This window comes from Mytilus galloprovincialis, chromosome 9 (genome assembly GCF_965363235.1).
Source record: "Mytilus galloprovincialis chromosome 9, xbMytGall1.hap1.1, whole genome shotgun sequence".
Lineage (NCBI taxonomy): Eukaryota > Metazoa > Mollusca > Bivalvia > Mytilida > Mytilidae > Mytilus > Mytilus galloprovincialis.
Window position 1 is genome coordinate 37,065,258 of NC_134846.1, and position 14,967 is coordinate 37,080,224.

A 14,967-nucleotide genomic window follows, 5' to 3' on the forward strand; every position below is an offset into this window, starting at 1 on the left:
AACTGATGACTTAATGAATTAAATGGTTACACAACTTACATAATACAACTATAAGATATAAAATATTATTTTGATATCTTTTTTGGACAAGATATACACATTTCAAAATGAGGCACTTTGGAAGCCTTGTATGGTCTTGTATACATGGTATACATTCATGTGTTTGTTAAATACTTCTTAAATCAGTTAATGCATTGTGAACTGAAGTGAGATTGGTGAGTATTGTCTGTAATCTTCACTGAAAGACTTTTTTTCTGTAAATAAAAATGAACTGATATTTTGTTTTTTCAGGTAAAAAACTGTATTAAGGAGCATGCGTATTTCCGTATTCAAATTACCTTTAAGTACTACAACTAACCACATGACAGTCATGTGACTTAATGACATTTAACATGTTGAAGTTAACTTTGCATGCAAAAAGAACTCTGCCTTATTTTTAGATTTTTTTTTCATTTTAGATCGATTCTTTTGGAAGGTAAAACTAGTATTAGTGAAAGGGTACTAAAATGTGATATTAAATAAAAAAAAATGTAAATACTTAATTATAATAAATTTATTTGGAAAATCTTTACTGGTATCATTCAGTCAGAGCCCAGACATAAACAAGTCGTTTTCTGTTTTTGACTTAAAGAAGTCAAAACATGTATTTATTATAAAAATGTGTTTTCAATTTTAGACTTATTTAAGTCAAAAAATGACAGACTTGTTTAGGTCTATTTATGTTGATGAAAAAACTTAATTTTACTTGGTGGACAAAGTACACCACCTATAACAGCAAAAACCTGTCTGAGATTTCACAAGGACTTGAGTTATCTATATTTAAGGAGCTAATTGAATATCCTTACTAAACACAGATGTTTAACCTCATTAAGTGTGGTTCCAGGTGGTTGCATTGTAAGGTTAATTAACATTACCTCCGATTTTTTAGACTCTCATTCATATTTTTTTTAAAAGACAATGTTACAAAACAAAACATTGTCTTTCAGTGTTGTCATTATTTGATTTAGATGCATGACCTTATTATAAATATGGACCATAATTTGCTATTGGGCTCCGTTTCCTATAACTATAGAAAAGTGATAAAATGTGAATTACTGTAAGAAAAGTTGTAACTACATCTAAAGATGCCATTATTTTTATCAACATACAAGTGTATGCTACTCTTCCCTAGAAAAAAAATTGAAATTAACAAATTTCAAAGATTATACGACCGTATTTGTGTGTTGTTTCTCGCGTTACTTTTCGCGTCCGAAGTGCATAACGCTGACTAATTTATAGATAATCGTCACCGGCAAATTCGTAATTTTTGCTTTAAAATAACAAAGAACATCGACCAATAATAGTGAGAAGAAAATGCCGAGAACTACAAGTATTTCTGTAGCAGGTGTAAGAACACTGTCGTTATTTTGGTTTCCCATTTCGTAACGCACATTTCAGATGGTTTAATCTGCTTTGTTGTAAAAGAATTCTTTGCAACAATATGCAAATACGAACTCTCGCGAGATGTTCAAACAGGTAAATCAGAGATGATTTACATTCTTGTTTTGTTCTTCGTAATAATTAAGTTAGAAAATGACGTTATCGTTATGCGTTACATTTCACACGAAACAGAAGTCCATTTATTTATTAAAATTGTTTTTGTCGTTAAGTTCTAATCATTTCCGGTCATACGTGAAACATGTGACTAACATGTGATCACGCCCTTACAGCCGGATATATACGAAATACTAGGTCTAAACATTGTATTTGTTTCCAACGGGATGTAAGCAAACATAATCTGTAGGCTTGTTTCGTCTTGTTTAAAAAAGGAAAATACAATTTTCAAAGAGATTGCGCCGGGGGTCTATTATTTTTCCTATGTGCATAATGTTAAATACGATCTTGTGTGAAAATAAATGCCCAATGACTTGACAAAATCGATTTCAGATTTGACCGACGTTTTAACACACTTCGTTTCCCAATAACGATGTAAAGGGTCCTTGGAAAATTCAATCGAAATTACGTCTCCTATCATGGTGTCGATGTTCGTTGGATTGATTTAGCTTCAACAGTAAATATTACTGGATATTTTAGGTGAATAAAGATAATTTAATAAAAAATACATGTTAATGTACCGTTACACTTGGAATGTACAAAGTTGGTATCTTTGTCACAATTTTTAATTAATTTTTTTTATTCATGTTCTGCAAACACTTATCAGAAACGCAATAAACTTGTCAAAGGAAAAGTAAACTTTTACCATGCATGACTTGAAAGGAAGTACTTTATTGATTTTAGCCCACTAAAGTAGGTTAAAATGTGGAAACCATGTAGATGGTGTACAGGTCACAAATATCACATGGTGCCTATTTTAAAGATGCTAATTCCAAGTTAAAAGTTGTTTTCTTTACTGGATTTAAAGAATTTTACATTACCAATGATTTGGAATAAATTGTATATACAATTGTAACTGGAATTTCAAAACCAAATATAAATACATTTTTTTGGCTAAAACATCCAGATACAACGATTATGGTATCCTGTATCAATGAAGAAAATACGGAAATTCCTGAATAAATTGTACTAATTGTTTTCAAAACAAGCACATATTTAGGAGTTTTATAATACTGTTACATTTAAGATGGATTTTAAGAAAAAGTATACTGTTCAGATCATTTTAAGCAGATTTTGCAATAAAATAAAACTAAAAAAATGCTTTCGGTTTCTTATGGTTTCCTGTCGCGTTTAAAAAAAACTTTAATTTAACATTGAAAATAGATTTTAAATATTAACATGAAGCAAGTAACACTAGTAATGGTGTTCATTTATGTCTTTTGAAATATATTGCGCAAAATAAAGAAAATAAAGATTGGTTTCCTGTTTTGTTTCCTGTCAAGTAAACGGTGAATCAAAATGTATTAATTTTTTCTCGAAAAACTCAATTGTTCCATTAATACTATTCTAACATCAACACAACCCACAGAATAAAAGTTAAAGTTTTAGAACTTATAAAAAAGGATACAAAAAGAAACCAAAGGCCGAATACCAAATTATGGTCCATATGCATGGGTCTTGAAGTTAACCAAATTTTATAACTTATCGACTTGTAGGAGTCGATATTTGAGGGGGGCGAGACCATTTTCGGGACGCCGGGATTGGCCGATTTTAGCAACGGGAAATTGGGATTGCCTTTTTAAAGATCGGGAATTCGGGATAGAAAAACATCGGGATACGGGAAACCCACGTTTTTAGCCATGGGAAATTGGGATTTTTATGTTGAAATATAACGGGATTGACAAAAAACTGTACCTTGGACAGATATAAAAGTGCCATTTTCATAATACTTCAATCAGAATCACATCTAGAAACAGAGTAGATCCAGATCTTATTGTTATTTTTTGCTCCTTTTTTAAAGTAACTGTAGCAAATGCCATATTTAATATCCACTGTACGCGAATGAAATGCTAACCAAAATTCATGATAAATGTCTAATCTCCTTGGTATTAGTGTCGCTCTGATTTTTAACAAAATATGTCCGGGATTTCGGGATTTTCTGATATTAAAACCAGGAAATCGGGATGAGACCCCCTCTAGCCCCCCCATATTTGCAACTTTTTGATTCTGGTCAATTATTTCTTGCTTTAAAATATTTGACTTATTAAAGTCATATTTTGTCTTGCGATAAAGGGAGACAAATCATAAAACTTACAAATTTAGACCTCTGAGTTATAAGCAGATTCAGACTTATTTATGTCTGAGCTCTGACTGTCATTGACTGTCATTTGGTATTGTTACTAAGTATATATAGCAGCCGAATATGACATCATGCGGGCATGCACAGCATAAGGGAAGTGAAAGTAGAATAAGGTCGAAAACATTAGATGGTCGAAAACACAATTTGAGATGATATGTCCTTATTATCTTAAAAGTTGTATGAAATTCTGTTGTGTGGTTTTAGAAGAGTTGCGATGACAAACTTGCAGTAGTTTATTGAAGCAAATAAGTTCATAAGGGCGTAACTCCTAAAAAAAAATTGTAATTTCCTGTCAAATTTCCTGTCGATATGCACATCTACATAGAATATATCTAAAAATGTTTCATGAAAATTTCTGTTGGTGTGGTTTGAGAGAAGTTGCGATGACAAGAAACAGGACTGACATGACTGACGGACTGATGAACGGACGGACAGGTAACAAAACCCATTAAGTATGGGGTACCTAGCTTTGGTAAATCAACAACACGTTCACATTGAGAAAATCAGTGCTGGACTATGCTTTAGCCAACATCAAAAGCGTTCATCAATGTTAGAATAGTGAACAAAATGCCTGTGACATGGAAATATAAATGATAATTAGAAATGAGAACTGTAACTGTAGATAAATTGTTGGTGGGATATGTACAGTGTACAAAGTATTGGTTCAATATATTTTTAAGTAACCGATTTTATCAGTGCACCGTTGTTATTGTGACCGTGTATGTATATACAATATGAAGTGACAATTCATGGATTTTAAGGTTCATCATAACAAATGGACAAATATGGCCGTATTTTCACCTCAAAATTTACTCTGTGTACAGACTTACCTGTGCTGTTTTGAAAGTTTTAATGCCTAGCATCCACTAGATATATAAAAGTTAAATGCATTTTTTGTTTAAGAAAGATATAATCTTTCTTGGTTTTTGATGGGCATTTTTTTTCCTTTCTGCAGAAGGTGTAAAAATAAACAAACACCTGAATTACTTTGATACTGTCCACTTACTGACTCAGGTAAACTCTTTAACTCACCCAAAGTTATGAAGAAACCTGTTGTCCAGGTCAATTAATGATAATCAAAACAATACAAACCGGTTTTTTACCTGAGGGAGCATCTCATAGTTATACCACAACTTAGGTGATTTCACACCTTTTGCATGAAGGAAAAAAAATGTCCATCAAAATCCAAAAGAGATTTTATCTTTCTGAAACCCAAAATGCTTTTAACTTTTTTATATCTAGTGGATGCCAGGCATTAAAACTTTTCCAACTTCACAGGTAAGTCTGTACTCAGAGTAATTTTTGGCATGTAAATACAGCCATATTTGTTTGTTTGTTATGATGAACCTTAAATAGTTTAATTCACACTGACAAAGGACAACAATGACAGTGGTTCATCTGACAGAGGTGGCAAATTCAGGATAGGTAAAGGTAAGGGTAAATATTCTTACGAAAAACGTTTCTCGAACGGCTGTAATTTATCTTTCGTAGGTCTGAACGTGAATAGTGGATTTGACATTTTTTTATTTCACATTCCCCGCTTTTTTATCTGTTCCTTTTCCCGTCACTTGGCTCAGATGGCAAATAAATTTGAAACCAGTCGAACGGTATTCAAGTCTTTAGATAAGAGAGCGCCATATTCTCGTGTAACTAATCACCACAAAATGTAAGGAAAAAATCAACAACCATCAAATCAAATTATACCAAAAGCTTTATTGTAAGTAGATACACGGTGCGTATCATAAGATTAAAGTTTTTTTTTTTCATGTTTTGTAGATGATATAATAAGGTTTATCACTTATAAGATAAACCAATTTAATGAAAGAGATTTGATTAATATATTTATTTTCCTTAATTGACATATTTTATCATTCGGATCCGCATCTCGCTTCCGGCTTATAAACATCACGTGACTTCAGCCTCACAGTTGAACTAGCCGCTCTGGATAAGTGAAAGTTTCTGTTCTGTAAAATACTCAAGTATAGACGACGCTGTCAATATGATTCACAGATTGAAAAAGAACACGCTCTTGGCCAAGTGCGACGTAAAATCGGCTTTTCGTTTGCTAAGACTCTCTCCGGGTGATTTTGATCTGATGGGGTTCAAATTTGAGAATCAATATTTCTTTGATAAATGCCTCCCAATGGGGGCCAGTATTAGCTCGGCGCTATTTGAATCCTTTTTCCACCGCCTTGCATTGGGTTGTACAGCAACAGTCAAAAAACGACAATATTTTACATTATTTGGACGATTTTCTGTTTGGAGGCGAGGCACAAACTTCTCAATGCCACGACACTCTAAAGTGTTTTCAGGATTCTTGTAAACTTTGGGGGGTTCCGTTAGCAGAGGAAAAAACGGTCGAGCCAACGGAAGTGTTGATATTCCTTGGTATAGAATTTGACACTATCAACATGATAATGCGTCTCCCCGAAGACAAACTTATTGAGTTAAAAGCCAGAATTTCTTATTGTTTAGGTAGATCCAAAATCACCCTTCGGGATTTACAATCTTTGATTGGTATACTAAATTTTGCATGTCAAGTAATTGTCCCGGGTCGAGCCTTTTGTCGTCGTTTGATTGACGCCACTTGCAATTTGCGTAGGCCCCAACACAGAACCAGAATAACTAAGGCTATGAAAGAAGACCTTAATATTTGGTTACTATTTCTATCAAACTACAACGGTACTACCGTAATTCTGGATAAATTCTGGTCATCAAACTCAGATCTCGAATTGTTCACTGACAGTGCAGGTGGGGTCGGAAAAGGCTTTGGTATTTATTTTGAAGGGAAATGGGCCCAGGCGAGTTGGCCCCACAATTGGATAAATTCTGGAATTTTAACCGATATTACCTTTCTAGAACTGTTCCCTGTAGTCGTTGCTTTGGACATTTGGGGAGGCATGTTAAAAAACAAGAAAATTTTATTTCACATAGATAACCAGAGCGTAGTTTCTATAATCAATAAAAAGTCTTCAAAGTCGACAAGTGTTATGTCCCTAATCAGAAAACTTGTATTGGCCTGCTTGGAATGCAACATATTGATTAAAGCCGAACATATCCCAGGTCATTTGAATTCTCTTGCTGACTCCCTCTCTCGTTGTGATTTTCAGAAGTTCCGGAAACTATGCCCCACAGCAGATGCGAACCCATACTCGATTCCGGCCCATCTCTGGAATGTTTAAAAGACGAGGCAGACCTATTACTTAAATGTTCAATGGCTCCGAACTCCTGGAAAACTTATAAAACAGCAGTAGAATGTTTAAAAAAGTTTCGCATTATTTATAACAATCGCGATATTTGGCCGGTACCTATCGACGAAATAGCTCAATTCATAGCATACCTGTCGTACAAAGGTTTCTCTGCGTCTACTGTTTCTACCTACATATCCGGATTGGCACACACACACAAGATTAACAATGTAACAGATAACACGAAATCATTCATCATCTGCAAAATGATTGAAGGATTGCGTAGAAAAAATCCGCAAAAACCAGATGTTCGAACGCCGATATCGTTCGACTTGTTAAAACGTTTAATTCACAGTCTACAGAGCGTCTGCAATTCTCAATATGAAACTATATTGTTTTCTTCTGCTTTTTCTCTTGCGTATTTCGCCATGCTACGGGTAAGTGAGTTGGCTATAAACAGTCGTACTGACGAAAGCGGACATGCATTGAAATGTGAAGATATCACTTTTGATAAGAGTAAGAGTCAAACCGAATTACATGTAAAAATATGCAGCTCAAAAACCGATCAAAAGCATACTTCCATAACCCTGATCATTCAAAGCCATGCAGATTCGAATATCTGTCCAATCACGCTATTACAATCTTACTTGCAGGTTCGTTACTCCGGCGTAAATGGATCAAATAAATTATATACACATTTTAATGGTTTGGCCTTAACAAAATATCAATTTTGTTCCCTGCTTCAAAAATGTTTGGGTTTCTGTGAACTACCGTTCCACATTCGTTCTCATTCTTTTCGGATAGGACGAGCTACTGACATGGCAAAAAATGGTGTTAAAGACGATATTATCAAGCAGTGCGGTCGATGGTCTTCCGTTGCATATTTACGATATATTCGTATCTGAGTCTTAAATTTAACTTTCATTACAGCTCAAACGAAGTGTTTTTAATATTATAATACATATTACCTCCTTTTAGGTTCAAAAGCTATTTGGTTCGTCGGATCTTCAATTGTATATTGGGCACAGACAAATGCAAAAACGAGATACGGGGGCCCAAACATTGGTCTTCAAAGCAGAGGGGTGTACATACGCTGGTTTGGAAAAAGGGGTATGTTGTGGAATGATTTTAATGCCAAGGTATCCCATGCAGTTGACAAATTTTCTCCTCCCGCCATGATAATCATTCAGCTTGGTTCCAATGATCTGGTCAAAGTTAAATCTTTGGAACTCATCCAAAATATTGAAAGGGATATTCTGCGTCTGCATTTACTTCTACCTAACACTCGCATCGTATGGAGTGAAATGTTAATGCGAAGGTATTGGCACGGTGCTACAGATGGAAAAGCTATCGAAAGATCTCGAAAACGAGTAAACTCGGCTATCAACAATTATGCCTTGAATGATGGGCACTGTGTTATTCAGCATCCTAATATCCGAGCTCGAGAGATGAACTTGTATAGATATGACGGAACTCACTTATCCGATATTGGTTATGATATATACTTGAATAACATACAAGGGGGTATTGAAACTTTCCTATCATCTCAAAAAATCCGGCGTTTCCCAGAAGTATAATTTAAAATAGAATTTCTTATGGTTTTCAAGGGGTTAAGAAGAAAAAAAGGGGGGGGGGGGGTATTTAATGAGTGTGTATAGACTCACTCACGTGGCAAGATTAAGGGGTCATGATCCGTTCCTGTATTGTACGTCGGATCATATTAGTTTTTTACTTTCCTGCGTTACCGCAGGAAGTTCTGTTGAGACCATCTCATGTCTACCCTGAGTGGCCGGTTCTGAATTGGTACCAGTTCGAGCTTAACTGTTTGTTTAATCTAGAAATTGTTAATCTTTACTCCCCTGAAACCAGGGGGTGATGCGAATAAGACCCGACGTATTTGGGGATCATGGCCCTCGTTCTCTTTAGGATTTAACCTGGAGGAACTTGAGCATCCATTGCTACCAATGGTGCACAGATTTGTCAGTTAAATCAATCATGTCGGCATTCTGTTATCATGTCAGACCTCGTCATTCAAAGTGAACTGTGGCCGTTAATTCCACATAAATTGCTTGTTTGTTATGCTTTGCCTTAAACTTGATTCTTTAATTAATAAGGTTTATCACTTATAAGATAAACCAATTTAATGAAAGAGATTTGATTAATATATTTATTTTCCTTAATTGACATATTTTATCATTCGGATCCGCATCTCGCTTCCGGCTTATAAACATCACGTGACTTCAGCCTCACAGTTGAACTAGCCGCTCTGGATAAGTGAAAGTTTCAAAACCCACCCACCTCCCCTCACACTCTATCAACAATTACTTGTGTCTGCTGCTGTTTTTATTCATTTTTCAGGCTGTTCAGAGAGAAGCCTGATACTAAATACGTTGTTGGACAAATTAAAGATGACTAGACTAAGCCGATGGAATTGCTTGCTGAACAAACTTTTGAGAACTATCGTATTCTAAATATTCGAGTGAGTGTTATACAGTTTTACCAGGACAATCAGCCACCAGCAATGCGATTGGAACAATCAGTATGATTTTAGTTTATCCACCTGGAACACATATAGAACTTTAAATTTTTGTTGTGAACTTTCAGAGTTTATATCTCCAATACTAGTATAATTGTTCATTATATGGTAATAAAAATTTTGTCACAGTAAAAGGTTGTTTGGCGGGGTCTGGCAAGATTAAGGGGTCATGATCCGTTCCTGTATTGTACGTCGGATCATATTAGTTTTTTACTTTCCTGCGTTACCGCAGGAAGTTCTGTTGAGACCATCTCATGTCTACCCTGAGTGGCCGGTTCTGAATTGGTACCAGTTCGAGCTTAACTGTTTGTTTAATCTAGAAATTGTTAATCTTTACTCCCCTGAAACCAGGGGGTGATGCGAATAAGACCCGACGTATTTGGGGATCATGGCCCTCGTTCTCTTTAGGATTTAACCTGGAGGAACTTGAGCATCCATTGCTACCAATGGTGCACAGATTTGTCAGTTAAATCAATCATGTCGGCATTCTGTTATCATGTCAGACCTCGTCATTCAAAGTGAACTGTGGCCGTTAATTCCACATAAATTGCTTGTTTGTTATGCTTTGCCTTAAACTTGATTCTTTAATTAAATAATAGATATTCTTAGCTGTATTTGGCAAAACTTAAAGTTTTCTCAACTAAAATTTCAAATTATTAAGTACAGTTTTTTTCATACATAAATTACTCTAAATCAGGATAATATTGTACATTATATTTTAGCCTGGGATCCGGCCCAATCTAGCTGCGCGTCGTATACTGACAAGATTAGCCAGGACCCCAGGCTAATTATATTTGCACAAAATCAAGAACTGTTATTGTTATGTGATAAAGATAAGATAAGATAAATTTATTTCATTAAAGTGTCACGTATTGATCTTACACAATAGTAAAATATTTACACATATACAATTACATAAAAAAAAATCAACACCACACCCTCAGCCCGGTGCAAAGTGCAGTAGGACAGATACTTTTTTCCGGAATCGCTTTTGTTGGGACATCACTTTTTTCACAGATAATATCCATAGGACACAAGTTTTTTTCAAACGATAACTTTGAAATAATTTTTATTACCATTATAACAAAACTTGAATTAACAGTCTATAACATATAAATGTAAAAGAAAATATAACTATCTAATGAATAACATAATTGGAATAACTATGTACATGTAAACAGTAATGTTTTAATAAATTGAATTTTATAATTAACATTTAAAGGTCAGTGGCGTAGCTGGGTCGTTTTTACGTGGACGCCCGAACCTTGGCGAGGGATATGAGGGGTACCAACCGCTCAATGTTAAAGCACATGCTGGTAGTGAGTTCGAAAGGGACGAAGCCCCCGAAAGCTATCGAGAATGAGATAACGTAATGATTCCTGTCAGTAAAAAATCATTGATAGCAAAATACTTTTGAATCTAAATGGTTTGTTTGTTTTGGTTAAATTTTGTAATATGTTAACTTATTCATCGTCTTAAACTGGAAGCTAGCATAATGGTCATTGGTTTTAGATAAAACGTCCAAACCAATATTAATTTTAAATAAGTTTAAAGGGTGTCGTGAGTGAGCATACAATCGACAAAAGCACCTCAAGTTTTAATGAACACGAAAAAAAAAATATATTTCGAAGAGGTGCAATATAAAAAAAAAATCTGGAACACCTAGGATTTCTTCCAACAAAAAGTGAATCAATTTATCATTACAAAAAATCTAAAATTTTCTTTTGATATTTTTTTCTTGAACTGGAATATTTCACGACAGTTTATGAAGGTTTATAAATTGAGCATGTAAAACAATTAATTGCGTACAGAAGATCCCGTCTGTCTGTCTATCAGAAAAGAACAGAAAAATGAACGAAAACAAATGCTTTCAAAATTTTAGCTTTAGACATTAGGCATAGAAAAAGCTTCTTCGGCATTTTCATAAAAGTAGTTAATGCAAGGATTTGTATATTATAGTAAATACAAATCCTTGGTTAATGTAATTGAAAAATAACAAATTGCAAGCCCAAACTGCATGCGACCACTTATTAATTGCAGAAAGAAATACATTTTGTCCTTAAAATGCGGGAAATTAAATTATATTGCTCTGAATACTCTTTTGATCATAAACAGTTTCTGTCCAACTTTCGTAAAATTTCACGGAGAGTCATTTAAAAGACTTTATCCACATTCGGAACCTAAATCATTGACGCCGCTTTGTCTCGCTTTTTGGACATATATCACATATCACAGGCTCGACAAAAATACAAACAGCATATCGAATCTGAGTAGATAGTGAATTGCTTAAAATATAAGAAAAGTACGTAGAATTCATAGTGGATTCAGACTTTCAGACTTTTACAAAAGATTCGAACAAATATATTAAATGATCTATTTGAGTAAATTTAGTCCCTTTTTATTCAAAATTACAGAAGCACAAGGATGATGTGCTTTTGACCAGTTTTTCTTTTTCTATGTCAATTATATGTTTTATTTTCAAAATTCAAGTGTACGCCCGGGCGTTTTGACGTAAACGTAGCTACGCGTATGAAAGTATTGATAAAATTCTATATTAGATACATGTAGCTTCATTAATTTTTCAGTTTAACAAACACCTATTTGTGGGTTGATTGCACTATGCAATGTCTTTGTATAGTCATAGTATAATTTATGCTAATGCCATGCCTGTAATTGTATGTTAATCAACAAAATAAAACATGAAACTGTTGCTTTTGGTCATATTATAAAGACAACATATGTGAAATGCCTCTCTTAAGTATACTTTTATTTACAATACATTGGAAAAGTAGGATAGGACACCAACTTTTTATCACTAAGTTGGCATAGGACATCATTTTTTTTTCAGTCTAACATCCATAGGGTTTTAACTTTTATTAAATGTTTTTATTTTTTGCACCGGTCCTATGTGACATATGTACTTAAGAAATAATTGATGCAAGCTATACTTTATTGTAGTTTTAACATGGGTAGGCATTATATTCGTGATTATTTTTGCCCGAGTGATCAAATATTTTTATTCTGAATAGGACAATTAAGGTAATTTCTATGCCCAACAAGTTTAAGTGTAAAAGCGTATGTGTAGGCTCTTACAAGAACCCCCCTTTATTGTTTGTAAAAAAGCAAAAGACTGGCATTGTGAATTTCCAGAGGGAGGAGTTTGAACAGCCAGCATGAACGGTTGTCGTACCTAGGTCAAATATGTCAATTTCAGAATGCAACACATTAAAGTTATAATAAATGAATTATTAACATCATGTGCACCATATAAAAGTTTGAAAGTGTTTTAAAGTTAAGGAAATATATTAGGTGCATGACAATTTGATAATTATAGATTATCGTTTATCATCTCAACGAGATTGCTTTTCTCGCTTGAGCTGGTACAGCGAAAGAGAGAAAAGCAATCGAGTTATGATGACCAATGATAATCTGTTTATCGCTATTTTACCTATGACGACGTTGTCAATATCATGTCAATTTCGTTAGCAACGCCACGTGGCCTCCTTAGTTTCTAGCGATAATTTTTCCATCTCAAGCGAGAAGCATGATATGAAAATTATCACAAAAAAAGATCAAAGGAAAATGCACAAAATAGCGATAACATTCTTTATTCTGAAGAACTTATGTTAACCATGTAAACAGCATGGTTTTAATTATAAATTCAAAATGGATTAATATTATTCAATCATTTCAAGTTATCAAATGTGTTATATATGTAAATTTTTTAATCTCTGTTTATAAAAAATAATTCAAAAAGAAAATTCCACGCAATCGAAGAATAGTAAAAATTGTATTGATTAAGGGCATACGATACAGTTACAGGAGTGGTAATGAAATTGCCATTGTAAACTCTTATTTTTTGCGCCGTCAAACTGTGACATATTGTGGAAAGAGATGCAAGTTTGGACTGATTTTTATCATTCAAACTGATTCAACTTGAAAACGAATTCATGGACCCCTGTTTTTTAAAATGTTATTGGTTTCATTACATGTTTAGATTATTTTTACCAATTTTCATAAATAAGTCAATAATGCTATTTTTTTGATCTGATAAATATACAGCAAAACATTACATTTTTCTTTCTTAATTCATGAACATTTGATAAATATGAGTTACATTTTAAATAAATGCATGAATTAATAGGTTACTTATAGAGAATGTATTGTGTTTATCTTTTAAAACCAGAAAGTTATGTATTTCTGTAAAAATTATGAAACATGTCAAAGAATCTGATTTTTAATAAATATCTGAAATTTACACCCGTTGACGCTTTGAATTCATTAATTTGTAAAGACCATTTAACTGATTTCATTTTTTTCCCTAAAAATTTGAAATTGACAGACCTGTATAAGAGAAAATAAGTAAAAATCATCAAATGGTATTCAAGTAATATATGGATGTAAACTATAAGAATATTTTATTGAAATACATTATGTTATAAGGTTCCAATTGAGGCTGTTATCAGTGGTATTAAACATATTGTTTTTGCTGAAGCTGGTGTGTCAGGGCTTTTTCTGTTCTTCAATTGCAATATAGCTGTCTATTTTTTAAATGAACAAATATATGCATCCTAAACAAATTTTCTAAGATTAAAATATATATACACATATATCATACTTGAAAAGTCGATTTTTTATGGAACGCCATGACTGCCTTATGTTAATGATCAGCATTATATGCAGTGCTCACACCATTATATGCAGTGCTCACACCATTATATGCAGTTCTCACACCATTATATGCAGTGCTCACAACATTATATTAAGTGCTCACAACATTATATTAAGTGCTCACAACATTATACGCAGTGGTCCAAACATTATATGCAGTGGTCACAACATTAAATGAAGTGGTCAAAACATTATATGGAGTGCTCACAACATTATATGAAGTGATCACAACATTATACGTTTTTTGTTGTATGATGAGATTGATGTATGATGAGATTGATGTATGATGAGATCATTCGGTAAACTTCGTTTTTTAGCGGAAATTACCGAATCCATAATTGGTAAATTACGGTAATGCCCAGCTAACAAATTTAAACAGTTATTAAAGTCATTAAGGCAGTATACAATATTTAAAACTGATTGAAATATGTAAGGAAAAGATGAAACTAAGAGGTGAATGATTGAAGTAGTTCTGTTCGTCGTAAGAAATACGAATGGCAAAATGTAAGTTAAATAATAAAATGTTTATTTAATCAAATATCGAAGGAAAATTTGTATGATATATTCCTCGAGTTCATTTCCTACTGAAGAACTTTAGCAAGGTGCCACTTAATAGTCCGTACTCAGTTTTAAAAAACTTAATTACCTTTTAAATAAAACAGTCAGCTTTCTATAACATATAAGTGCCATATTACGCTAGCTTATATATGTCATGATAGAGTAATTTTTGGCATCGATTTTCAGAATTTGGCATTTTTACATGAATAAGTATCTAACAGATATGGAAAATGCAGTTTAAAGCATTTCATTGTAGGTGTTTAACATAACTTTACATCAAT

General features: G+C 33.5%; 1 protein-coding gene across 2 annotated transcripts in view; it reads right to left on the reverse strand.

Moving 5' to 3' along the window:
• The window catches only part of LOC143044940 (uncharacterized), a 99,794-nt gene that overhangs the window by 38,176 nt on the left and 46,651 nt on the right, over positions 1-14,967 (reverse strand). Inside the window, exon 1 of one of the 2 annotated variants that reach the window (XM_076217202.1) lies at positions 5,185-5,300. The exons of the other annotated variant lie outside the window; for it this stretch is intronic. Within the exon in view, the coding sequence (XP_076073317.1) occupies positions 5,185-5,252 (68 nt within the window). The 5' untranslated portion in view covers positions 5,253-5,300. Of the gene's footprint in view, positions 1-5,184; positions 5,301-14,967 lie in introns of those variants that run through there. 2 annotated transcript variants of the gene reach the window in all.